Source organism: Chaetura pelagica, unplaced genomic scaffold, assembly GCF_000747805.2.
Source record: "Chaetura pelagica isolate M959 unplaced genomic scaffold, ChaPel_1.0 scaffold3, whole genome shotgun sequence".
Lineage (NCBI taxonomy): Eukaryota > Metazoa > Chordata > Aves > Apodiformes > Apodidae > Chaetura > Chaetura pelagica.
The window spans coordinates 4,560,588-4,580,487 of record NW_009952974.1 but is presented as its reverse complement, the minus strand read 5'-3'; the positions used below and the strand labels follow the sequence as shown (position 1 = coordinate 4,580,487).

General features: G+C 38.9%; 1 protein-coding gene across 1 annotated transcript in view; it reads right to left on the bottom strand.

Annotated features, from left to right (window-relative positions):
- Positions 1–19,900, bottom strand: part of CNTNAP5 (contactin associated protein-like 5) — a 193,692-nt gene that overhangs the window by 62,904 nt on the left and 110,888 nt on the right. Inside the window, exon 13 of the mRNA XM_009996233.1 lies at positions 15,224–15,424. Coding sequence (XP_009994535.1) covers positions 15,224–15,424 — 201 coding nt within the window. The remainder of the gene's footprint in view (positions 1–15,223; positions 15,425–19,900) is intronic.

The following is a 19,900-nucleotide window of genomic DNA, read 5'->3' as shown; positions in this document are numbered from 1 at the left end:
TGCTGAACTAAATGGGATTCTTGACATTGACATGAATGGAAACAGGATTAGGCTGGCTGTACGTCTCATTAGATACACGATTGTACAGCACCCTCTAAAATTCTGCTGAACTCTCCCTTTCAAGAAAATAAAGCAGGTAAACGCAAAGGCCATGAAATGTCGCTATTGCATTTCGACACTTAAACTGAGGTATCTGATGAATTGGCCCTCTTCGTGCCAGGCATCTAAGAAAACTGCAGCCCCCAAGGGATTTCCCCTGGCTGCTACCACTTATTGCAAAGTCAAAGAAAGAAAGCTAAGGTTATTGTTTTGCCTGTGGAATAAAAATATGCTGAAAGAGCAAGTTATTCCCCAGACTTACAGGTTTATTGCATTTCTAATTCACACCTAAGGTCACCATATGTCAAGTGAGTATGCATTGTGCTATCATGGCTACTGTCATCATTTTAGCTCTAATGCTAAACAGTCCTAGACTGGAACAATTTAGTCTTAGAACCAGTGCTATTTAGTGCCTGTAGCAAAAGATTGGTTTTCTAATTAAAGATGGAATATTAAATGTTCTAATTCCACAATTGAGTTTGTCAGACTCTCCAAAATCATACAGGCTAGTCAATTGCTCTGGATCTTCCTTTTCAAGGCAGAAAGTGAAAGAACTCAAAGCCCTGAATAAACAAAAGAAACAAAGCTAGTAGAGCAACAACTGTCTCTTCTCTATTGAGAAAGGTTAATAAATGAATCAATCTTTGATTAAATTTCACTCAGCATTGAAAACCACAAGATGGGGTTTGAAATCAGTTTCTTGTGGCCTGATACATTAATGCCACAATGACAATGCTTCCCTCTGCATAAAGCATTGATGTGAATTTGACCACACAATTGTCATTTCTTGTCATTTAAGTAGTCTTACAGTTAAGCAGCCATAATTGTCCTTTGGGTGTTGTCTTAGGGATACTAAAAAAGAAACTGAATGCTTTCACCACACTATAGCAGGGACACTTCTTCAAAGCTAATTCTGTATCTGTGAATTATTAATAATATACTTCAAACAGGCTCATCTGGATAAGGTAATTGACCTTGTCTGCATGAAGCACCTACTACCTTGCCTTGGGATAATTAAAGCTATGATGTGGTCCATTATTTAAAAGTAATGTCTTTTCATTAGGTTAGGCAATATATTATCACTCAACTAGTCACCTAATTCTGCATTTAGCACGTTCAAGTTTTGACTGTTTTGTCATGGGTTACACTCATGATTGCAATATTGCCCATTAAGTAGCAGGGTATAGCAGTAAGACAGCATCTTCTTGATAAATGGAAGCAGGACTCTGAGATCTAACATTTCAAGATTTATTTCTGTATTTGCAACCTCAGCTGGCCCTGCTTTTCCACTCCTCTTGCTTTTTTGGGTGGGAGAGGAGGGGATGAAAGCAATAGAGTGTGTATCTGTGGCAAAAAGTAGTGCCAGGGCAAAACTCAGGTACAACTAATATGCCAGGTGGCAGTAGCTGTGCAATTTCACATGCTGTTCATTGTATGTGCTGTTGACAAGTAAGCCAAAACACATACTGAATTCCATGATCTAAACTAGCTGAAGTACTTCTACAGAGTGTTATTTTGCTGGGTAGAGAAACCCTCGGTTGGCCTGCCATCCAGGAATGCAGTTTGCAATGCTGGCTGTTGCCCAGGCTAGCTATGAACCATTTCAGCCTTCCCTTTAACAGATTACTAGGACTCAAATCTATTCCCTCAAAAGATAAAGATGTTGCTCAGAGAAGGCAACAGTAACTGATTTTTTTGATTTTTTTGATTATTTTTTTTTTGCATATGCATGGAGTGAAAACTTCTGAGAAAGTTAAACAGGTGAGCACCCAAGTTTCTTCATGTGCCCCAACTACTTTGAACCACTCTAGCAGAATAAAGCAGCTCTGAATCTATTTTAGTCAGTCACTGACAAAGTCCTCCCGTGTGGGTAAACTCCTGAGTGGCACAGTGATCTGAGGAAGCTTCTGCATCAGTCCCTTTCCTGGCTCTGAAAAATGGCCAGAGATGCTATTCCAATTTATTCTGCATGACTCCAGTAACCAGGCTTAAAGATGCTTCTCCACCCTCCTCTACTTCAGTTCTGCAGGTTATAGCTGTCTATTCTATTATAGGAACACAGCATTGGCTTTTTCAATCTGTCAGTGCTGAAACATTTAGACCCTGCAAATACTGCATTAAAAAGCTATGGATTAACTTGTTGGCTTCTCTACATACCCAACTTTTTAGAATATTTCTGTGTTTTGTAGTTCTTTTTACACTAAAGAGGAATTTAATGAAACATGCAATAACTAAGGAGTTAATCCATCAGCTTCCTTGCCTAAATCAGTATAAATACACTGAATCAATGGATCTGAACCTGCATGTCTTTGAGCTATGTTTTTTTTAGTTGAATCATTCAGTATTGTGGCTCCTCTCAAGCTGTCCATTAATACAATGTTATGTCTGTGTTAGCTACTTAAAGATTTTTGTAATGTTATACAAACACAGCTTAGCCTATCAGTCGTTTATCTTTATTAGATATTATTTGAGTGTTCACTTAAAATTGTGAAGCTTTGTTTTAGAGCAGAAATAAAGACTAGGGCATCAAAAAGACTTCAAGGTGTTAAGAGTGAACATTTACTCTGAAAACCTTTAGCTGAATTCCTATTTGCATGAATATTCAAGAACAATCTGTTCCTGCCTCAGGAACATTCCTGCAAACACAAAAATCTCAGTATTGTGGTCCAGAATAGTATCAAAAAAGAACTATGAAAATTATCAAAGTGAAATTGAAATTCCAGTAAGATAGGAAAGAAGTAGAGCTATTTATCATTTTCCATTAGGCAAAACAAACTAGCCAAGGAAAGTATTGTTCTAAGTAAGATTATCTGAAACTAGCCTGTCTGCTAAATCATATTTCATAATGGTCGACTGCCTTCCATTGTGTAACCACAGTTTGTATTACACTTTGATAGCTCCTGTCAGTATAATATGATTGTTTACCCATTAGTTTCTGCTTTTCTGACACAACCCAGCAACTACAAAATTACAGTGGTTCTAATGGTCTGTTTCACTTTGTTCATTTACCTATTAATTTTGGCAATGGCATATTTCATGGAACATAAATTTCATCCTCTGAAAACACGACAACCTGTAGTACAATATGGTCAGACAGATTCTGGAGCTTTGTACGGAAGTAAAATGAATTGCCCAGGGTGGCATTTTGGAAAGAACATACCTCCCTCTGGAGGCATTGGTTGTATCTAAGGTGATTACTTCAGCAGTAATAAGATGTAATTATTCACTCAATAAAATTCTGCCTCTATTAAGTAGGTGCTTCTAATGTTCTGCAGATTGACTGGTGGCCCTAGCATGTCTCACAGAGGCAGTAAATGCAACACAATCTTTGTCTGAATCCAGAACATAAATGTGCACTGGGAGGGAAGTGACCTAGAAAGCTTCCACTGCTTTTAACCAGGAGACTGGGAAATAGGACACCCAAACAGAACCTGAAAAATGTTCATTGCCAGGAGGACCTTCCCCAGTTAATTGGTAGATATTAAAATAGCAAAAACAAATGGACCAAGCTGGCTTTTCACATCAAGAGAAAGCCAAAGGGAGCTGAAACAAAGTCTACTTCAGGAGATGACTTGTCCTAGAATCCTGCTCTCTGCTTTTATGTTAGTATTCAGTCATTAAGATCTCTCTCTGAGTAACAGCCAATAAACTTCAGCCAACACCAAAATAGATTCATCTGGATAAAATCTGAGAGCTTGAAATCACAGCTACAGTGGGAGGTAAACAAATGCTAATGTATAGAAAGCCTTTAGCTCAGTGGGGAAAAGAGTAACCAACACCAGCTTGTCTTGCACCACTCCTGACTACTGACCACTCCATCCATCTATCCCAATAACTACAGTCAACTTTCACTCTTCTTCCTAACCTATCTACTATACTTTCCCCCAAAGAGAGCACTCTATCAATATCAATAGATAATTTAATGGACTGTAATGACAATTAAAATCAGCAGATAAAGGAAAAGTTAAATTGAGTACTTAAATACATTGTGTAATTGATATTACTTTTTCTTCAGAACCACTTTTCAGATCTCTGCTCATTTTTCAGAACATCCCATTATAGGCTTGGACTCAACCAGTAAAACAAACCCATAAGACCTGAGTTAGGCTCAGTAAAACAAAACTGAGAAAAAGGACAGCCAGGAATCGTTACCATCTTTTATTTCCTACCAGTGACTGCCACTACCAACATTTTGATTGCATTGAATGAGCAGCCTGAACAAAAAGAAGAATAAAAAATGGCTACTGATTACAGACTAAGCTACTGGGAGCACTTTTCATGCACTATTAATGTTAATATATTGGAATCACTACATGTTGTAAATTAGACAGGTTATTTTAAACTTTTTTTTGGTAAACCAAAGATAGGGAAAGGGGAACCTGGAACTAAGCATTCTGGATAAAGAAAAAGGTGGACAAGAATCAGCAGACAGGCACTGAATCTAGCACAGCAGCATGTGTCCAAAGATCTGTGAAAGACTGATGGGTACTGATGAAGTTCAGTTGAGTTTAGGATGTACATTTGTTTTAAGTTTTTGTTCCTATGCTGAGGAGTAGACAAACATTTGTGTATATGGCATGGTGAGAAAATAAGTGCATCTGCATCTCATTTTAGTCCAAATTAAGATTTTTTTTCTAGCACTAGGACATTTGGGAGTCAGCAGAAACCATGTAGTACTCTCTAAACCCTATTGACTCTAGCATACTTTAGATATTAATCTCAACCTGGTTTTCTAGAGAAATCAAACATATTGGAACATGAAACATGAATGTTTGCACACATGTCTGTTGTCCAAGTAAGTCATTAACCCAATGGCCAATTTCAAGTACATTTGACTGAGAATTATGTTCCTACAAGTGCCATGTACTGCCTAAGCAGACAACAGAGTTTTCTTCCTAGTACCCAACCTACAAAAAGGTTGCAAGGCATTGTAAAACTCCAATAGATATCAGACAAGCTCAACACCGAACCACAAACTATAGGGGAAAAAAGCATCATTTATTACTCCACCATTTACTGAACTATCATTTTAGCAAAAATAAACATAGGAACAATGTCCTAAACTGCCAAAAAATCAGTAGCACAAATAAAACAACAAACTGTACAGCTGGGAGAGATGCTGTTCATTAGGCAGAAGCATGAGAAGAGACAATGTTTGACCAGTTTGATTAGTACCTATTTGTCAAGACAACTACAGTACACTAGAATTATCACCTGCAATTGCATATTTCTCTGCCTGGAAGAACATGGGCACCTATCCTGGGCGGAACACATAACCTTAAGACAGCTACAGTAAGACTACATGGATCCCATCCTAGGAATGCAGAACTGCTTCAAATAGATCTAAGATCATTTAAAAAAAAAAAAAAAAAAAAAAAAAAAGCACAAAAAAACTCCACAAAACCACTGTTTCTTAATTTACACTAAGTCCCTTCTCAACCCTTAAAAAGGGACGTACATCCTTATTGTACGTCTACACCTTACACTACAATAGTAGGTATGACCACACAAGTAGAGCAGTTGTAATGGTCTCTGTGCAGTGTGGGTAACTATCAACAAGTGGGATGAATTCAAGCATTGAATCACCATTATCAGAGCCAGACTTTGAAGATCACATTTTGAACCCCTGCCTGCTGCATCTGGCTGTGTTCAGACCAATACCTTGATTTAAGCCATCATGGGTAACCTAACATTTTCTGAATGCATTGCACTCACTCTCGGGTAAGCTTATCTTTTCTCAAAACATCTATGAACAAGAAAGCTATCTAATGAGCTCTGAGCTAACACTCGTCTGATCATTCTTTTTTGTGGCTGCATAACTTGGCCATTGTTTTTTAGGGTGGTACATTCACATACATCTAGTGGCCCATACAAGTTTCAGGTGAAATTGTCATCAGTAGCAGCCTGATGTCTCAATTTTCTTCTCTGCTACACAAGGTAAGAAAACTGCCTTTAGAGAAGGACTGCATAGATGAATTGGTTAACCTTTCGAAAAGTTAATGTTAAAAATAAATAAATTATTAAATTTCAAGTACATTTGACTGAGAATTATGTTCCTACAAGTGCCATGTACTGCCTAAGCAGACAACAGAGTTTTCTTCCTAGTACCCAACCTACAAAAAGGTTGCAAGGCATTGTAAAACTCCAATAGATATCAGACAAGCTCAACACCGAACCACAAACTATAGGGGAAAAAAGCATCATTTATTACTCCACCATTTACTGAACTATCATTTTAGCAAAAATAAACATAGGAACAATGTCCTAAACTGCCAAAAAATCAGTAGCACAAATAAAACAACAAACTGTACAGCTGGGAGAGATGCTGTTCATTAGGCAGAAGCATGAGAAGAGACAATGTTTGACCAGTTTGATTAGTACCTATTTGTCAAGACAACTACAGTACACTAGAATTATCACCTGCAATTGCATATTTCTCTGCCTGGAAGAACATGGGCACCTATCCTGGGCGGAACACATAACCTTAAGACAGCTACAGTAAGACTACATGGATCCCATCCTAGGAATGCAGAACTGCTTCAAATAGATCTAAGATCATTTAAAAAAAAAAAAAAAAGCACAAAAAAACTCCACAAAACCACTGTTTCTTAATTTACACTAAGTCCCTTCTCAACCCTTAAAAAGGGACGTACATCCTTATTGTACGTCTACACCTTACACTACAATAGTAGGTATGACCACACAAGTAGAGCAGTTGTAATGGTCTCTGTGCAGTGTGGGTAACTATCAACAAGTGGGATGAATTCAAGCATTGAATCACCATTATCAGAGCCAGACTTTGAAGATCACATTTTGAACCCCTGCCTGCTGCATCTGGCTGTGTTCAGACCAATACCTTGATTTAAGCCATCATGGGTAACCTAACATTTTCTGAATGCATTGCACTCACTCTCGGGTAAGCTTATCTTTTCTCAAAACATCTATGAACAAGAAAGCTATCTAATGAGCTCTGAGCTAACACTCGTCTGATCATTCTTTTTTGTGGCTGCATAACTTGGCCATTGTTTTTTAGGGTGGTACATTCACATACATCTAGTGGCCCATACAAGTTTCAGGTGAAATTGTCATCAGTAGCAGCCTGATGTCTCAATTTTCTTCTCTGCTACACAAGGTAAGAAAACTGCCTTTAGAGAAGGACTGCATAGATGAATTGGTTAACCTTTCGAAAAGTTAATGTTAAAAATAAATAAATTATTATTATTATTATTAATAATAATAATAATAATAATAATAATAATAATAATAATATATGGCACTTTCAAATTCTGCTCTTGAGAGTAAAGGAAGAAGGCTCTTGATGTTGCTTTGAGTCCTGGACAGCTCAGGGAGGAACACACCTCTTGGCTAAAACATTCCCCATTAAAGTCTGAGCCTTCCTCCTTATCAAAGGGGCTTGGAACAAATTCAGGCTCAAAAGATTTTTCCTGTTTGTTCTCAATCTTTCTGGCGTAGTAGATATAAAAAAGCTTCCCTAAAGAAAGTTTGGAAAGGGTTGTTTTCTTTCAGGTCACCACATCTTCCTAGCTACTTGTCAAATCTCAGTCAGATCTGATCCTCCACAAATCAATCTACGTTTGTGGGGATGTAAATAATTCTCAATTGCTTTCAGATGCTTCTTGGGAGGAAAAGAACAACAAAACTTTTTTTTTTCCCTCAAGGTATGTAGATGTTTTTTTTCAAAGCATGCTTGCTTATCGTCTCTATTTGTTTTTTTGTTGTTATTTTTGTTTTTCCAGAAGAGAGTAGCAGAGACTTAGAAGAACTACTTTTATGCTCCCCTTCACATAAGCAAAACATTGAACTAAATATTTTAGGGAAGGCTCTTGTTCTGTTGCTGTTTCACACCAAGCACAAAGTAATCAGCTGATTGTTTCTTTCCCCTTGTCTCTGCCTCCACACTTTCAAACACAGAAAATACATTTCCTGTAGGCTCTCTCTTCCCAGTGTAATGGAGGTAAAATTCCTGGACTTAAGATTTACAAGCAGCGAGTCTGAGTTTAACCCAGTCTATACAGAGTAAAACTTTACTACTTTTCCATACATTTTCTTTTCTCTTATATACATAATATAATTAAATTATGCCATTCTTTATTTTGTTTATAGCCTCTTTACACCTCTGTTTTCCTGGATAAGTCAAGACAGATTAAAGAAAAATAAAAGCATTCATTTGCTCCATCCCATCTGATTTTCAGAAAGTGCCTTGCTTTGCATAGACTTTTTTCCTCAGTTATAAACCAAGAGTCAAATGAAACACAGTAAGACAGAGATTACACACTCAAATGCTTTGCTATCCTCAAAGACAATGTGAATAGAAATGCAAATTACTATTTTTTCACTCATGTGGCATCTTTGCAGAAGAGGTCAGCTCTTCCACCACTTTGATTCATATCTTCTGTTCTCCAGAATCAGAACACGTCACTTTCTGCATCAGCCCAAATTTGACAGAGAAATTAGATTAGTGTCGGTGAGACAGTTTGAGTCTAATGGAGCCCAAGATGCTCAAAGTAGGACAGCTGAATGAAGCAGACAAATGGAAGTGTGATGAGGCCACACTTCCTGCTGTGGCTCTAATGAGGGCGAAGGCACACTTTTCTGCTCAGGCAGCAGTACTGCTTGCTTTCTTGAATGGTGGACAGGTTGCTGTCATAGCTAATGACCCATTAATATAACAAGCCATGGATTAGCTGTTTGTTTCTAATTGCCATTACTTATTTATTGTTAACAATATGCTGAGTCCTGCAAACTGAAAAAGACTATCACTGCTCATGATTATGGGAATGTTGGCTGAGATAGCCTAAAAAAAAAATGTGCAATTCTTTCCATCTTCAAACTATGTTTATGAATAGCTTATACTACTAGGTCTCAAGTCAGAGGTATTATTAGGACATGTTTGTTTCTGGCAAACGTGTCTCATAAAACTATCAATTTCCAAACACTTACTTGGACTGCAAAATTCCCTGAACTCAAGGTTTCTTCATTACTGAGCTATTAAGGTTACATTAAAAAAAACCAAAACAACTCATAGAAGTCTAATTCCAGAATTGCTCCTTAGACTTAAAAAAAACCCCAACAAAACAACAACAACAAAAAAATCATTCAAAGGAGGAAAAAAAGCACAACAGAAATGTCCGGTGACAGCAGAAGAATGAAGGACTTATTCCACAGAAGCAAATAGGAGTTACTCATATAAGCTCCTTTCTCACTACTCTGTGAGTCCTCCCTTTTGAGAAGTGTTTTTAAATTCACTTGGCATATTGTGTCTAAAGTAAACACAGACAATGGTGCTCCAGTGTTCACTGAAGTAGTCCGAGGAGACTCGTGCACTTCTGGTGTCACTCCAGAAGTGGGCCAGGTAGCATTAAGTGGGGTTCAAAGAGGAAGTGTGCTTTCCTCCCACTAGGTTAGAAGCCCATGTATTTTCTTCCCATGTCTTTCCCATCACTTAGTCTTTTGGCTGCATCGCAATCTCAGAGAAGCACACCAGGACCAGAGGAGAAGCAATGCAAGCAGCTGCCATTCCTTCTTTGGCAGCTATAGCCCACTTTGGCTCACTGCCAGCCAGGAAGGATCATATCTAGCAAGGGAAGGGTCAGAAACTGGGATCATGATATTGCCAGTACTCGCAGGTGTATGCATGCTAAATGCCAAGTTACCTCCCCCATGCAGCAACTGTTTTGCACTGCTTAGACCATCTGCATTTTAATCAGCTGCAAAGGACTAACAATATATCATCTTCAAATCTTTCTCAACAAATAAGGGGGGACATTGCATTAGTATGGTGAACTCTGTTCAAAAATCTCTAAATATAGCACAAGTTATCTAAAATTGTGCTTGTGAAAAGCTGTCAGCACTGACACTTTGGAAGGGAGAGACAAGGTATGGTGGTGGAAACACAGATGGCAAGTCAGTCCTTCTCAAGAAAGGGGTCCCAATTATCCATGAATAATTACAACACACAGTCTACATTGGCCACCTATGCACCACTCCCTTCACTATCGACAACTTTTTGATGGCAGAATGCTGTTCCGAGTTATTCTGTGCGATGACGAATAGTCTCCTCGTAATGCAATAACAATTTAAAGATATTTTATGCAATGACAAACAGCCTCCTGGCAATGTAATAACAATTTAAAGTACCTGGAATGATAAAATGGAAATTATATTTGAAAGGCATAAAATAATAGTGGGCAAAACCCCAATGGCAAATGACTGCTTGTTACGGGTCATTTTAAATCACTACCTGGTACATCTATGTAAAACTCTTCATCAGAATCCAAGTTTCACACTCCTTTATCCATTAAGTTTTATACTAATCTGAGAAGTCCTGAGATCTGAGAGTCACTCTGGTGAAAAAAATACTAGGGCTAGTGAAGGTCTAAGAAGGGCAATTAAAAGTATAAAAGCACTGGATGAGTGCAGAACTGTGATTAACAGCATCCTGCAATACCAGGACTCAGGTCACAAAGTACTACATTAGCTTAAAACACATTTAAAAATAGTAGTTCTGTACACAGCAAGTAGGGAACTCCTGGAACTTGCTTTCCTAGGAAGCTGCAGAGGCAGACAATATAATAAAGTTCAATAAGTGATTAGACAAATTTATGAACACCAGATCCATAGCAGACACTAAAAGGGATTGGCAATGGCATAAACTCCAGTCTCCTTAATAGAGCAACCGTGGGTGATGGGAACGTATTGAGGGATGTGCTGAAGTTATCCAGTCTTGCATACTCACCCTAAGCTGCATCTCTCCAGCAGCCTTTACTGGATGCAGGACTCTGCAGGACATTTCTTAGCACCTTATGCTCTGACATCACTGGAGATCTCATCTGGAACTAAAGAGGGAGCCTGCACAGACGAAGAGCTCGAGCAACATACAGGGCATAGATAAAACACCACTGAACTGTCTCAGCAGCAGAATTAAGTATAAACTCAGAAATTAAGACATGCTCCCTGCTGCGAGGCAGCACTACATCTTTCCCTCCAATAACAGAGGTACAAAATGCAAATACAGTAGGCCCCATGTGAGGCACATAAGGGGTCACAGACCTGAAGACAGCACATGGTACAGCTCGGCACTGAGATACAGGCCTAGCTGAGAGGCAGAGGGAGAAGAGGAGGAGAAAACCTGGGTGCAAGTCATATAATACTGGGACTTCACAGAATCATAGAATGGTTAATGTTGGAAAGGACCTTAGAAGATCATCAGGTTCCATCCCACCTGCTATGACTTGACAGATCTTAAGGAGACAGACAGAAATCCAGGGAAGAGGTGCATGGTTTAGGATGGATGTTTGAAATCAGAGCATGAGGTGACATCATGGGGGAATTTTAATGGAAAGAGAAAAATAAGGAAGAAGGGGACCTAAAGACATTTCTGTTTCTTTGATTTTACTCCAGGACTGATCTTTTCTCAGTCCCTGCCTACACAAATGTGCTATGAACTTGACAGACTGTCAGCCAAGTATTGTAAAGCAAGCTATCCTGCCACTGATAAAGCCGTCACTGTGCTAAGTCCTTGATATGGTGGATGTGAGGCATCTTCCCAAATGTTAAGCCTTTGAGTACACACACTGCTTCTAGAAAAATGAGCAAATTCAGTCATAGCTGAGGGTTTGTTCAGCTAATAAAGTGGTTTTGTACCTTCAAACATCTTGTTTGTTAACGGTGTAATTAAACATACATGCGTACACATACCCTTTTCCTAGGCATTAACTGAGATTCTCCACAAAGAAAGGAAATCACAGCCCTAGGGGCCAAAATTTCTTTTCAGATTTCCAGAATCAAGACAGCACATGTAGAGGCAGCTTGTCTTGATTTGTGCATCTAAGGATGAGGCAGTGGTAAAGTCTGTAATCTTTTGCTAAGAGTGTGGAGACATTCCTAATTAATGCCAACTGCCAGATTTGCTCCAGCTATGTGAGTGTCTCTCCAGCAAACATGGAGAAGTCACAAGAGACTTCCAATTACCAGTCATAAATTTTAAGTTCCATTTGCCAGCATCATGAGAAAGCCATCTATGCCTTTGATGAACAGACATCTATTCTGATGCTCACAAACATCCTGAAAATCTATCTGATGGCAGAGATGTACAAAAATGCAGTTCAAAGCAATTTAATTTTAGTTTTCAAAGACATGCTTGCAGCTAAGCTGTAGTATGACAGTGAGAACTGATAAGGCTGTTCCAGACAGCAGGAAGTGGAGATGAGTAAACTCCTTTGCCAACTGCCAGATTGCATGTCTGACACATTGTAGATGTAAATCCAAGTAACTCAACGGGGAGACTGTGCTGAATCACACCCGCTGGGGATATGCCTGTCTTCAGGGCAAGAGGTAGTAGGAAGAGAGGAAAGACTAATAAACTGATACAAATTGGAATGATTTTAGGCAAGCCAGTACCCTCCCTTGGTTTCTCTCTGAGGCAGCCCAAAGTCCCATGCTTGTCCCTTTGCTCAGGCAAATTATTTCTTCTTTTGTCCCCAAATCAAAGCTGTGAAAGCAAAAACTGCAATGTAACAACATGCAAATTTGATGGAGAGTAACATTATGAATGCAAAATAAATATTTTTATTGCTTCTCTATGAAACATGACAGTGTTTAGATCCTGAAGACAAGAATTTGTGGTTTTGGTGCTACCAGCTGAAATATCCTAATAATGAGTTCCATACCCTTGGGGGAAAAAAAACTCCAAAACAAGAGGAAGCTCAGAAGCTGATTGGATTCCTTGCAGGAAGGGGATCAGATATACTCTGAGAGATGCTTTTCCACCAAGCTTTCATTGCTGGGTTCAGTCCAGAGGTATTAATGAGTGGTGATATTCAGCAGGCTGGATTAGGTCACGTAATGTTTCCTGCTGGCCTACAAATGCAGCTGGCAACATGTGCATTGTATATGGACTTCTGAAGGAAGATTTGAAGTGTGGTTCATTAAACATAATTATACATTCTGATAGCCCTGCAATACACAGAGAACACAGTGCTTCAGGCATCCAAAAGCCTAGGCTGAATTAAGAAACAAAACCCAAGAGTTTTGATTTTTGTTGTTGCTCTGGACCCAAATCAAATGCCCTCCAACCACTTTGGAGCATCAACAACACAAGTCAGAACCTTCTGCACCAAGTCCAGCAAAATGCCCTAGGGATATTTGCACTTGTAGCTCATCTTCCAGTTTATGAATGGAAATTCTTTAAGACTTAGAATTCATGACACCTATAGCATTCAGCACCACTGGGTCTCTAGGCTCTTCCGTAATATAGTAGCAGTTCACCTCAAAATTCATATCAATTAATAGGGCTATTTAAGACTTTGGGGAAAAATGCCTTCCTATCATTTAAAAACACTTAATACTCAGCTAAGAACAAATAGTAAGATATATCTTGTAATTTCAAGAATTCAAATGGTTTATTTTTGAAAGTGTTCCACATCTGGTCAAACTCACAGCCTTAGGCTATTGAGAAAGCTCAGGATGAAAAATTGAAAGTGCAATTAAAAAGCCTACAAAAGGAAGTAAAAAAGATGAAAAAATGATGGTGTCTACCCCATGCATAGCATTGCACTGGATTCCTTTTTTTCCAATGTATCAGCTGGAGCTGTACTAAAGAGTTATGAGCCATGCAATACTTGTGTGGTCAAATGTCAGAAGCACAGTGGCACTGCAGCAGCTGCAAGAATGCCAGCTGGGCTGCTGGACACCATGGCCATGTCCTCTCCCTTGAGGAGTCAGAGTCACAACTTTGGTCCCGGAAAAGTGGAGAAGGAATTGCCCACCAGGTATCATCTTATCCAGTCTGTCATTTGGCAGACAGCTTCAGCCCTGAAGCAGGATAGTTTATGTACTGTCACTTTACACAAGTTTATCCCTACTTTTTTCTTTTTTTTAACAAAAAAGGTTAAATGTGTTTGGATCCTTAAAACGTGCCCCTAGCTTTATAGAGGCACCACATGCAAGAGGTATCTCAAAATGCAGTCATCTTGTAACTTTCTGCATCTGCACGGCCAAGTACCTCACAGACGTGTAAAAGTAAACACATGAAAAACTCCTGTAACATTGTGGCCTTCATCCTTACAAAATATTTTGGAAATAATCACTGAGTGATTATGTCTTAAAAACACATGAAGTGCGGTGTGAGACACACAAGCCAGCAACACTGAAAGCATTTTAAGACATTAGTTCCCTCTTTATGAGCAGTTATGCCTGTATTTTGTTTTCCCTTTGTGCTCCACCCTGGATGCCAATATTAACATTCATTCTTTTAAAAATAATTAGCAATACAAGCAGTACTTGGCTGACAAATTCTGATGATAAAGGACATAATTCATAGGTTTCAAATAAACAGACTGTATCCATAAACATTCAGTGTTATAGTAACTTTGCTGGAATAAGGCAGGTTTTTTTGCTACATCTCACTAGGCAGTGTATTTTTAACACATTAGGAGCTTCCACTGTAGCTCCCCTAAAGGCTTTCCATGGGATTTCTCCTAACCTACTAATAAATTTAAGATTCGCTAATAATCAAAGAATCACCAGGACCATATAGACATTACAAGTAACCAGATGAGACTTCAAAGACATTTACAAATCAACCCTTAATTTCATTCATCTCTCTGGATAAGCAAATGTAAAATCCCAACCCCAACAGAGAGTAGAGTGGAAGGCAGCCATCCTGAGTGGTCACTGGAAATTTGGTACCACAGAGAGACACAAATTAGTCAGACCCTCTACTTTCATGTTGCTGCTACATTAAGTCAGGACAAAAAGCTTCCTCCTTCTATCACAAAGGGAAAATTAGTTTTGCCCTGGAAACTGTGCACCTTAAACATCATACTTAGTGATGTGGGACTCAGAAGAGGGTAAACCCTTCTCAAAAAACATTAGAAGAGTCTGGAGAAATCTGGATGTTTTCTACCTTTGATACACAGCTAAATACAACTTTTCTGGTTTCTAAGTAGTGCTTTCCATTGTAGACGCTCTTGCAGAGGACAAACACTGCACAGTGATATCCAAGAAGGTAAAAGGCTTTTCATTTATTCTGTATTGTTACTATTTATTTTTTTTTTCTCTTTAGTCACAATGCTCAGGAAATATTTGGGATCGAAGCACTTACTTGGGGTATTCAGGAGACGTGATTTCCTACAGTGGTAGGCTGCCTCCTGTTCACAGTACTCTGCACTGCTTATCATGGCTTCAAGTTGCTCAGCACTGCTGTTGTAGTCAAAGGACATGGTGTACGGCTTCTCTGGATCAGCTCCTTGGACTCTAGTCAGCCCTGTGTTGTTGTGCTGCACTGCAGTCCAGATCTTATCTTCTGTTAAATGAAAAATGATAGAAAAGGGAAATTAACAGCACAAAAATGTTGGGGGAAAAAAAAAAAAAAAAGAAAAGCCCAACTGAAATCTAATGCTTTACTGCATTGGAGAGAGTATCAGCAGGACCCTGGACTCTGCAGCACTTTATGACAAAGACCTATTCCAGGTCAGTGTAGCCTACAGACATGTTTCTCCCTGAACCAGCTCAAGCAAACAATACAGATCCTGCTGAGCAAGACAGAAACTACAGTCTTCCCAGGAACAATGGGAGATCTTCAGCATCTTCTATTGCCAGATATCTGAAAAAAAATCAGATACCTTTCAACTGGCTTTGTCCCTGAGAGAAAAGACATGATAATATGGCTCATGGAGTAGCATTGCAAACCTAGTTGTACCAGAGCACACCCCAAGCTGTTACAACAAATGGTAGGAGAGGACTGTGGCTGATGAGCTTGCACAGACTCACCACAAACAGAAACCACAAACTCTGGCCAGGAGTCTAAAATTGACAGCATGTTCTTACTGACCAGTTGGAAGTCAGACCATACATTTTACTCGGTTCTCAGATTTTTCTACATGTAAGTTGATTGATGCCCTGCTTGCATGATGTAACAGAACAACACATAACTCAGCATTTGTAGTTTACTGTAAAGGTTGATGCTTTTCCATGTTGGGGAGCCCATTCTCGTCTTCATTGGATTTACTGTCAGAGCAAGGGATTTCATAGGTAACAGAAAGCAGAATGTAGGCTTATGCACCACCTGCACCATAACAACCCAGCAAATCAACAGGATTGGGGTTGGCATGATGAGAACAACATCACAATTAGAAGCAATTAACTTGAAAGGAAGGCTGTTTCCCAGCTGGTTCTGGTGAGACAGCAACAAGAGCAGCCTGAACAGCCAATTACCAAGCTGACCCAGAGTAAAAGGCAAACTCCCTAATGAGGATTCACAGGACTGTGGTTCACGATGTTATTACGAGTCACATCCAGTAAATACCCTTTTAATAAAAGACACTGCTTGCCTAGGGAGGATGCAAGATCCTGAAAGGGTAAAAAATTGAGGAAGTAAATTTTTATAATTTGATGAGTGAAAGATTTCAATCTCACTTGCAGAAAGCTATTGACAGTTAAAGAGGCAAGATCTAGACAACAGATTTCTATTTGGTTATTCATGTTTCCACAGGGAGACCCTGGATAACACTGAACTGGATCCTTTTTAAGCCAATCTTAAAAACAGTGCATCCAAGTATTCAGATGGTTTGACCATTTTACCTGGTCTGAGCTCTTGCAGAGCATGAGCTTTCCAGTTACTCCCCAATACAAGCCCTGTAGCACTGTGGCCACTGCAATGCACTGCGTTTGAAGTATGTTTTGTTGGGCTACAAATACCCCATAGTTTACTTCAACAGAACTTGTATTAGGTGTATAAAAAACCTAAATAGACTATCTGTGCAAAGACATTCAGATGATTTGATGGATTTTCATTATGGAAGCACTCAGAAGATGGGCTAGTAACAACAACTATCTGGAGACTATTTAAAGAGGTCTGTTCAAGACTTGGCTGAAAGTTACAAAGAAGTTACTCTCCCATTAACTATAAGGACAGTTTACACTTAGCAACCCATACGTTCATTCACAGCACTCATCATTTCTATGACGGTAGACAGAAAGAGTTTTCTCATAGATCTGTAATTCTGTGATTCTTACTGAGTTGAGGATGCTGTTTGTGGATCCTTTGAGTTGGAGCTCAAAGAAACACTACTGCTATGTGTAATACACAAAAGTTAGATTAAAATCACAAGAAGTATTACATATTTATTGCTTGTAAAGCTTGCCCCAGTGGTTGTAATCACTGTTGACACTGTAGCACAATACCTTGCACAGACCTGCACATGTATTGCTTCCAACAAAATGTAATTCAATGACTTAATAACACACATCTTGTATATCTTAAAGTAGTGATTCTTATCAGCTGGAGTCTCTCTGTTTTTTCTTTTGTTCTCTCAAGGATTGACAAGAACAGAATGGATTTTTCAGAAGCAGTTGAGAGTGAGCTAACTTTCCTCTCACTGAAGCTGACAGAATTTTAACCCTTGCCTTCACTGAAAAATCTACTAAAAAGACAAACATCAAGTTGCTGATCCTATGTAAGATGAAACAAACACATTGCTGAAGTTCCAAATAGGCAGTCATAAGCTCCTCCACACTCAGAGCTACTGACGTACTTTTGAGAAATTGCAATAAAAATCAATGCTCACAATAGAGCCCAGCTCAGCAAGTATGGCAGTCTAACATTAGAGTTTCAGAGTGGTGAACACTACTCTGCTTTCCAGGCTGTGTACTTGTACACCTGGAAAGGTGCTGTGTTGGCACCTGAAAAGCCAAAAGCATCATAATCTAGTAATGTAGGAGCAATGAAGGGTTACTAGGAAAAACTTATTAAAAGTAACATAGCACAAAAGTCTTCCCAAGAAGTGTTAGAAATGTAATTAATTGACATATTTGAAAGGAAATTTGACAAGACATCAGCAAACATACTGTCAGCAACAAGAGCTCATTAACAAGTGTGTTGGACAGGCATTGCAATAAATGTTTCTCTTATTTTCCTCTGTGATTGTTCATTAATTTTCAGTGGTCTTGTTATCATTACAGCTGCACTCAGCTGTTTCTCTGAGATCTGAACTTTGACATTCAAGAACTGCTTTTCTCCATGGGATCTTTTAGAAATAAGAAGCTGGCTTCAGGAACTATATCAGAAAGGTAGCAGCAACGTGGTCATGCACACAGATCACCACAGCTAGAGAGCAGTCCAACAGTTCTCTGCAGCTTAGCTCCATGACTTGCATATGCCTTTGCAGACATACCTCTGCATGCATTATACCTTTTGAATTGTATGCTTTCTAAAGCCAGGGCATAGCTTTTGAAAATGGGGCTCTAAATACTGTTCCTGTAAAAAAAAACCACAAAACACAAAAACCCCCCAAAAATCCTAACAACAAACTTTTTTTTCTCTTTATATTCTTAGACAATGACATTGTAATTATAGATGAAAACCAAGTTGAATTCCACTAGCTCCTCCAGCCATTCCCATATCTGGAAAGTGTTAAACTTGGCAGATAAGGCTCCATTTTCCTCTATTTCAACAATAAAGCTTTTTTTTTTTAAATTACATCTATCTGTACTATATGGGTTTTTTCCCTGTTTACTCAATTTAATGAGCTCTCCTTGCACTTGTGATTTTGCAAAGAGAGTGAAAAAACTGTTCTCCAAGCAAAGGTCACTGTTTAGTTCTTCCTTCTATTATTCCACTTTATTATTTTATTACTTTCTCAGCTTGGTAAAATTTCAAACCACACACAAGCTAAAAGTCATTCAAAACCCAGTAGGAGAGAGCAGCCACATCTTCTACCGTATAACCTGGAATAGCTAAATGAAGCCTTGAAAAGATTTCCTAAATGCTTGTTAAATTGTTCCATATTTCAGAGGTGACAATGCTTTAATTTCAGGGTAATACTACAGCTTTATGACTCTGCAGTTTTATTTAATGGTCCAATTTACTAGGATATTATGCTGCCTGTATTTGGTCCTAGGAGACGTTTTTACACTATGAGGCTGCAATGCATTCAGCACATTTTAGACCCTCTGTTTAGCCTCACCCATTGTCCCATCATCTTGCTGGAAGCTACCAAGTTGTTTTTGACTGCACACTAATTAAATTGTGGGAAATCAGAGCAGCTGGAAAACTGGCTTTCAATGAATTCTGCATTGTCTAATTCTCATTTTTATTCTTCAACTAGAAGTATCTCTGTGGAGCACATTTCACCCATACAAACTGCATCACTCCTTTGTGATTTAGGAGGTTTGTCACAAAACAAGATTATTCAGACTGATTAAATTGCCAACAAGCTAAACATATGGTAAATGCTACATAAGAGAAAGAAAAATTGCTCCAAGAGCTCATGTGATGCATTTGTTTCATGGTGCTCTACATTGAATGCCAAATATTGTCCTGAAAGCTGTACCTATAACTAAAGAAGTAACCACACAAAAGACAGACTGTCCTCTTTGAACACTGTCCTGCTTTAAGCTGCAATGGCAATTTATCCCAGCTGCTCCAACATACACCCCTCAAAGAATATGAAAAGGCAATTTCTTATCACAACCAGCTTTGATTCATTGACTCCAAGGAGGTGTTTTCTGAATCTCCTATGAAACCCACCCATTATTTTTTTTCCCTATCTCCCAGTTGTTTTTTTTCCTGTTTGCTGTCCCAGCAATATGTGATTTTGCAGCTTGTTTTGTGCTCATCAGCCTCTTCCTAGTTTCTGATGCAGTCACTTTCAGCCAGTACAGAAGCACCACAATGCATTTCCATGGAAATGACTCTGGAAGGGTTCTTGTGCCCCTAGACCTGCATGCAGCTCACTCTCCAATGGTACTGGCAGGCCACACCTGTTGGTGCACATTCCTC